This window comes from Delphinus delphis, chromosome 4 (assembly GCF_949987515.2).
Source record: "Delphinus delphis chromosome 4, mDelDel1.2, whole genome shotgun sequence".
NCBI lineage: Eukaryota > Metazoa > Chordata > Mammalia > Artiodactyla > Delphinidae > Delphinus > Delphinus delphis.
The window spans coordinates 126,459,490-126,467,011 of NC_082686.1; the positions used below are offsets into that span (position 1 = coordinate 126,459,490).

The 7,522-nt window shown below is 42.4% G+C and overlaps 1 protein-coding gene across 1 annotated transcript in view; it reads right to left on the bottom strand.

Annotated features, from left to right (window-relative positions):
* ERICH6 (glutamate rich 6) overlaps nt 1–6,514 on the bottom strand; it is a 33,704-nt gene extending 27,190 nt beyond the window's left edge. The window contains exons 1-3 of the mRNA XM_060010088.1: nt 6,319–6,514; nt 5,461–5,518; nt 954–1,045 (exon numbers count right to left, since the gene is read on the bottom strand). Of these exons, the coding sequence (XP_059866071.1) occupies nt 954–1,045; nt 5,461–5,483 (115 nt within the window). The 5' untranslated portion in view covers nt 5,484–5,518; nt 6,319–6,514. The remainder of the gene's footprint in view (nt 1–953; nt 1,046–5,460; nt 5,519–6,318) is intronic.
* Between the last annotated feature and the right edge of the window lie 1,008 nt (nt 6,515–7,522).

The window sequence follows — 7,522 nt, forward strand, 5'->3', positions numbered from 1 at the left end:
TCATTGTCTCTCATTTTATCCCGTAGGGCTCACCTCCTTACTTACCCCACTGCAGCCAAGCTGGCTGCCTCCTTGTTCCAGAAGGAAGCACTTGTTCTTCCCTGTGCCTGGAACACTCTTCCCCCAGAGATCATTATCACTCTCTCTCCTCCTTGAGGTCTTTACTCAAATATTTCAGCTTCTCAGTGAAGATTTCTCTCAGCATCCTGGGTAAGCTTGTACCCATCTACCCAACATTTCCCATCCCTCTCCCTGCTTTATTTTCCTCCTTAGCACTTACATTATGTAAGATATTGTGTATTTCCTTACTTTGTGTATCATTTATCTCACTATTACTTCCACCTCCCACACTTTAATAGAAGACCATTGAGACAGAGGGTTTGTCTGCTCTATTCATTGCTGTTACCTTAGAACAGGAAACTGACCTATGACAGGTGCTTGGTGTGTGCTCAATAAACATCTCATGAATAAGTGATATAACATAAAACAATAAAATTGAAAGGAAAGGCTATTCATAATGATCACTTCTGAGGAATATACTGGGATAAGTTAAAAACTTAATGTTTACATTATATTTTTCTTAATGGTTTGATGTTTTAAAAACGGCACGCCTGTTACTTCTATAATAAAAAATAAAGATGTGTTTCAAAATATGATGGCAGGTTATTTCTTGATGTGAACACAGGTGCTACCATTTATTAAAGGCTCAGTGCCAAGGAGTTTAAATGTTGAGTGTCATTTTGATCTCCATAACAGTCCTGTTGCAGACGGATTATTAAGGCCAACAGAGAAAGAAACAGAGTCAATGAGGTTAAGTGACTTGCCCAGTTGTCATGGTGTTAGTTTGTTTTGGGGCTGGGATTCAATCCTAGCTCTCCTGGCCATCTACACCAGTGCCCTTTCCAGTGTACAATCCCATCTCCCAGCAAAAGCTAAAAAACCGAACTACTCACTCGGCTGCTGCATGCCTGACAATTCTTGAAGCCAACTTTCTTCTGTTTGTACTGAGGTTGAAATTCTTGGATACAGATTGTGATAGACAGCCCTGAAATTTAGACAAAATGTTAGTTTTCAGTATACCTGTAGAGTTGTTAGCAGTTCTTCTAAATCTAGTACATTTAACAATCAAATAACAGATGTTCTTAGAAGATCCTGATTTCTTTTTCCTTTGAAATATTTTCTTCCGTTCTGTGTCTTCAGTAAAGTCAGGCACAGTGTGTTTGCATCATATCTGTTCTTTGCAAAGCACTCCTCTCTCAATCCTGGAGGCTCCCAATACCGTAGTATTTCTCTCACGGAGTAAATTACTACCCCTCTATCTGTGCTGTGTGTTGCTGGTGGTGGTGGCGATGATGGTATGTGTGTTTAAACATTTACTTGAATTTAAATTAGAACGTGTTGTTCATTTTAAAATAGCTCTTTTTAAAGGGCTGAAGTTAAATGCGTTGTAATTAAGCAATCTGTATTCTTTCCACAAGCAGTTTAACCAGTTAGTTACCATCTGCATGATAGGAAGCAGGAATTTATTGACTTTTACTAGCTAAAATGACTGTTACTGGTAACAAGTAAACAATACCTATTGCTTTTCAAGTTCCTTTGCCTCTTTGAATTTCAATTTTTTTTGCCATAATTTGCTGGCTCTTCTAAAATTATCAAACAAAATTTCCCAAATAATTTAGTCAACTTTAGGATTGTCACTTTTTCACCTTTCTCAGTTCTCTTATGTCTCCACCTTCCTTTTTTGGTGCTTTGTTCCTTGAAACATTGTGTGTTGAGAACTCCTCTGCAGAAGCCACCTGAACAAGTGTCTGGGGGAGTCCTGATTGTCTAAGTTCCCATGGAAAGAAGTTATGGGACCAAGAGTAAAGGAACATTGACGAGCAATCCCTAGACAACATTTTACATTTCAGTGTTTTCCCAATACAGTAGTTAACAAAATCAATACATAACTCATCTAGGTCTCTGCCTCCCTTGAACCAACATGAAAGATTGTTTCTGAAATTCTGTGTAAAGATGGCAGACATTGGAGGATAAGAACAAAATTAACATTTCCTGAGAACTTACTGTGTTGTAGTAGATACATAGTAGTTGCTTTACTTACATTACTTCATTTATCTTTACAAAAACCAATCAAGGTAGGAATTAGTATACCCTTTCCTTTTTTTTTAAAATTTTTATTGGAGTATAGTTGATCTACAATGTTGTGTTAGTTTCAGGTGTACAACAAAGTCAATCAGTTATATATATATACGTATTTCCACTTTTTTTTTTTTTTTTAGATTCTTTCCCCATATAGGCCATTACAGAGTATTGAGTAGAGTCCCCTGTGCTACACAGCAGGTAGTATTCCTTTTCCATAGGCAAGGAAATCGAGGCTCTGGGGGGCCTTCTCAAAATCAAACATGGCAGAAGCAGATGGGGCCCAGACCTATTTGGTTCCAAAACCTGTGTTTCTCCCGATTCATCTGCCTCCTAAAGTTTGCCCCAGAATAGTAATAGGGCAATTAAAAGTGGAAATTGAGCCAATATTGGTTGCATTTCTGTTTCTTTTAAGGACAGATTTCCTTAAAAACAAAATCTCACCAAATTCACCAGAGAATGCTTTGAAGTACAGAAGAAGCATCTTCTTAGGAAGATTTATGAGGAGAAATTAAGAATTTGATTTAGGAAAGAGAAGTTCCCACATGATAGAAAGTCCAGGTCAAGATGGCACCTGAACACGCAATTCTCCCCTTCCTTCCAAGATCTTATTGAACTAACACTTCAAACCCACAAACAAGCAACAGCCCTGGAAAACAAGAGCGGTGTCGTCAGTAGCCAAGTAATATTGAAGAAGTCCTTGAAAGAAAGAAAATAAATGGCGTCAGGTTGATGGAAAACTAGAGCAGAGACTGCCACAGCTCAAGATAAGAGACATAAGTAAAGTTCTTCCAAAGGGAACTCCTGAGAAGCTCCTAGCCCAGACTCGACCAAATGCACAGGGGAGGGGGCTGGAGATGGTCATCAGGGTAGTTCAAGGAGTGAACATGGGACAGCTGGCCAGTCAGACCCCTTCCTCTCCTCTTACACGGGGCAGTTGGCAGCAGTTGTGTTTATTTCCGGATGAAGCCCAAAGAACTGGTTTCTAAAAAGCCTGCCTGGGGAAGTTTAGGTCTGAAAGAGAAGCAGAGTGCAGGATGAGTTACTCAGGACCTACCCAATAGGCTTGGGTGAAAGAGGAGGAAGGGAGAGTCCCATGAAAGAAATGCATGAGGAACTCCAGCCACACAGTAAAGTGTCCTTATCATAACTAGTAATAGTGGGCTTACCCACCTTGCCTGCTCCCTGCTGACACCCCACAGGAAGCTGGCTGTGACTGCCCTACCCACCCACGCAGGACTCACAGTCATCCTTCCCCTGCCAGCCCAGTCAAGAAACAGAACTACTTGGCTGCAGGACTCCTATCCTGTTTCAGCTACCTGTCAGTCATTCATTGATAAATACAATTGGATAACCAAGGATTACCAGTCACTGAAGGACAATCCATAGCATGGAATAGAAGGACCAAGAAAAACAAACAGAACAAGTGATCTTGAAAGAAGAAAGAAGAAATACAAAGAACAAATGAGAACTTTAGTATTTTATAACAGTACCCTCAAAGAGATTTAAACACACACACACACACCTCTTCAGAGAGTAAGAATCGGTTCTTGGAAATTATATGAATCCCCCAATAAAAAATTCTGTACAAAGGCTACATCATAGCATGTAAACACCAAGAATCTTGAAGATATCCAAGAAGTCCAACGGCCAGCTAGTAGCAGTTCCAAAGGAAAGACTAGAGAAAATGAAGGGGAGGAAATAAATATTAGAAGGGTTTGAAAATCAGACTGATCAGCAATACTGGATAATAGAAGGCAATGAAGCAATGTCTTCGGAGCTCTGAGGGGAAATGGTTTTAAACCTATTCTTTTATTCCAGGTTATATTATTAATAAAGTATGAGGGCAAAAGGAAGAAATTTCAAGACAGGCGAGAACTCAGAAATTTGACTATGCAGGAGATCAATATGAAATAATTACCTGGGGAGTTTCTCCAGCAAAAAGAAAAGGAATAAAAGAAAGAAAACAATATGGAAAACAAGAAAGTATGGCCGTTGAGCCCAACTCAGAAAAATTGAAGACAACTAAAAACAACTGAGAGTTGAGAAGTTCTTCTTTTAGGAGCCAAGTTTTACAGACATAGGATTTCATTTTCTTGTGCATGAATTCAGTCACATCATTGGGTTCTTAGCAGCAAATTGTGAGTATTGGTTATTGGTCCTCAATTTTTAGAATCAACTTGTACCCAAAGCACTAAGAGCTAATTATAATTACAAAATATGCAAACACTATAAAACTTGGTAAAGTAATATGACTTTATAGGACTATATATTATATATTTTAATAAAGTCTGTTACATAATTTGTTAATTGGGAGAGGAAAGGGTGAGAGGAGAGAGAGAAGGAAGTAGAAGTGCATTAAGGTGTTAATTTTTCAAAATAGAGTTAATAGTTACTATAAGTCAAGAAGTAGAGGTTTAAATACTTTAAAGTCCTAAAGGTTAGAAAGTATAAAAATAATCTAACTACTGAAAATGGAGAGGAGGGAAGTAGTGTGTTACATTCCTCAGCTTTCATGGTGGGAAGTCAGTAGCTATGTCAAAGATTAATAAATCAAGGAATGAAAATATGCTATTTAAATTATACTGGAAACAAAACAAACTGTTAACAATATGTTAACTCGGGTGACTGGAAGTGGGAGCAGAGAAGGGTACAGAAATTTTAAATTTTATAGCTTTGTCTACTTTAATGTTTTAACCATGTACATATATTTTATTAAAATGTTGACTTGGATAAATAAAAACATATTAGTGGGGCAGAACAATTCTCTTTCTGCTTAAAAATGGAAATTTGCTTATAAAAGCAAAACTTAGGTGAACAATAATGTGAGATTGTGGACCCATGTTTGGTGTGAGGTTTCAGGGAAGACTGATAAAGATGTTGCAAATGTGTTTCTCTGGTGTCTTCCTATTATAGTTAGAAGTGCTTGGAGGCTAATAGCAATAACAACAAGAAAAAGAAACCGTACGGTCCACTCTCCACCACAGGTGTCCCTGATCACTCCTAAATTTAGCCAATAGAGACTTATGTCCTACAGCCTCATAGCACTTATTGTTGTGCACATGACATTTATGATTTCATGCTATATTAGTAAGTAGACGTGTCATCTCTACAGGTAGATAATAAGCCGGTGATGGGCAGGGACCCTATCTATCTCCTCCAAAGTGTCTAACAGTGTAGATTAAAAAAACACCTTTTTGAATAAATTGGTTGTAAATGCCCTGGATGATTTTACTCTACTTCCTGACATGTTTATTCCAAAAGTAAACATCATCAGCTTCAAAAAAATAATAATATAGAACACTGAAAACAATTTCTTACCTATCTAAATTCGTTTCAGACATGTCTTTTTTAAATGTCTGAAGTATTTTAGGAAAACCTGTTGAATGAAACATTAAACAATTTAGCCATTCCCTTTAAATCAGTGGCTCTCAAAAGGACAGTTTTGCCCCCCAGGAAACATTTAGCAACGTCTAAAGACATTTTTGATTGTCACAGAGCCTGGTAGGGGCTAACTGGCATGGTCAGAAGTGGAGGCCAGGGATGCTGCTAAACATCCTGTAATGTGTAGTCCATCCAACTGCCCTCAACCCACGCGGCCCCAGCAAAGAATGATCCTGACCAAAATGTCAATGCTGGGAGATGGACAAATCTACTGTAAGTAACTGCTGTGCCTCTCTTTTTAAGGAAGTGGCTGGAGTGGTTTCAGTCCAGGAAGTTAAGCACAAAAGTGAATTATTTTTGGCTGGGCTGTTTCAGTAGCAGAGCGCCGTTAAAGCACTACTTCTTCTTCAGGAGTGGGGCGCGCGCGCGTGTGTGTATGTGTGTGTGTGTGTGTGTGTGTGTGTGCGCGCGCGCGCGCTCGTGTTTGAGGGGGGCGGCGCGGGGAGAGAATGAATGTAAGAGAACGCGGTCACTGAAGGCACGAAGTGTTATAAAATGAGCACTCCGTACAGCACTGCCTGTTTCCAGTTTGACGAGGCTCAACTGTGGACCATCACAACCGCTCAGCCAAGATTTCAGTGTCTTGAGGGACTGAGATAAGGGTGTGTGTGAAGTCTTGTGTGTATTTGGAAACAGACTGCCGGGTAGACGGAGGCTCTAGAGGAGTTGGACCTGCCCTCCCCTAGGGACAGGGAAGCCTTCGAGGAACGGGTTGGGCGGGCCGGGGAACGGTACTTTTTGGGGAGGAGGTGCTGGAGGGTGCACTCTCGCTGGCCACCGGCGTCTGGCTCCACTTCAGGCTCGGCGTTCGGCTGAGCGTCGGCGTCGGGCTCAGGCTGGGGCTGACTACGCTGGCTGAGCGGGGACGAAAGGCTTTCCATTCTTCCTCATTGCCATCTCCGAAGGCCAAAAGCTTCCATAAGTACTCCTCGCTGAACCCCCCATCCTGGTCCGCCGCCGCCGCCGCCGCCGCGTCCTCCTCGTCCTCCTCGTCCTCCTCCTCGGGCTTTCTGAAGCTGTGATTAGAGTGCATTTTGGCCGCGGCGGGAGGGAAGCGGGATCGCGGCCAGCGCAGGGGACACCGGCGGGTCTAGGCCTGGGGCGCGCAAGGCCGCCTGTGCGTCCGTCTCCCTGGGCAACGGCCGGCCGCGCGGCCCCCGAGTCTGGAGATTAAAGTCGCAGGACCCTTCAGCCCGGAGGACTGGCGCTGCGGGGAGAGGGGCGGAGAGGCACGGAGCGACCATGGGGGGAACTAGGACCACTGAAAGCTCCTTTCGCACCTGCTCTCCGGAGTCTCGGAGAACCCTAGCGGCCTGCCGTGAACTGATCTTCCTTTCCAATCTCTCTCAGCTCCTTTGGAGACAGTCTTTCGAAATTTTTTTTTTTTTTTTTGCGGTACGCGGGCCTCTCACCGCTGTGGCCTCTCCCGTTGCGGAGCACAGGCTCCGGACGCGCAGGCTCAGCGGCCATGGCTCACGGGCCCAGCCGCTCCGCGGCATGTGGGATCTTCCCGGACCGGGGCACGAACCCGTGTCCCCTGCATCGGCAGGCGGACTCCCAACCACTGCGCCACCAGGGAAGCCCTTTCAAAATTTTTTAAAATTTAAAAAATGGAGGTATGGTCGACTTACAATATTGTATTAGTTTCTAGTGTACAACATAATGATTTCAATATTTTTGTAGACCATACTCCATTTAATTTTATTATAAAATATTGGGGAGCCAGTCTTTTTCTTTTTGGACTGGGGAGGGGGCGTGGCTACTAGCTATGGGCACCCGTAAGGCCTCTTGGTAGTGCTGATGCCGGCGTTTGGGTGCTTGCTGGAGCTTACAATAAAACTTTATTTACAAAAGCTGGCACTGGTCCTTGGTCGTAGTTTGCTGGCTTGGTTTTTTAAAACACTGCCTTAAATATTGTTTATCTTGATTAGTGAGATTT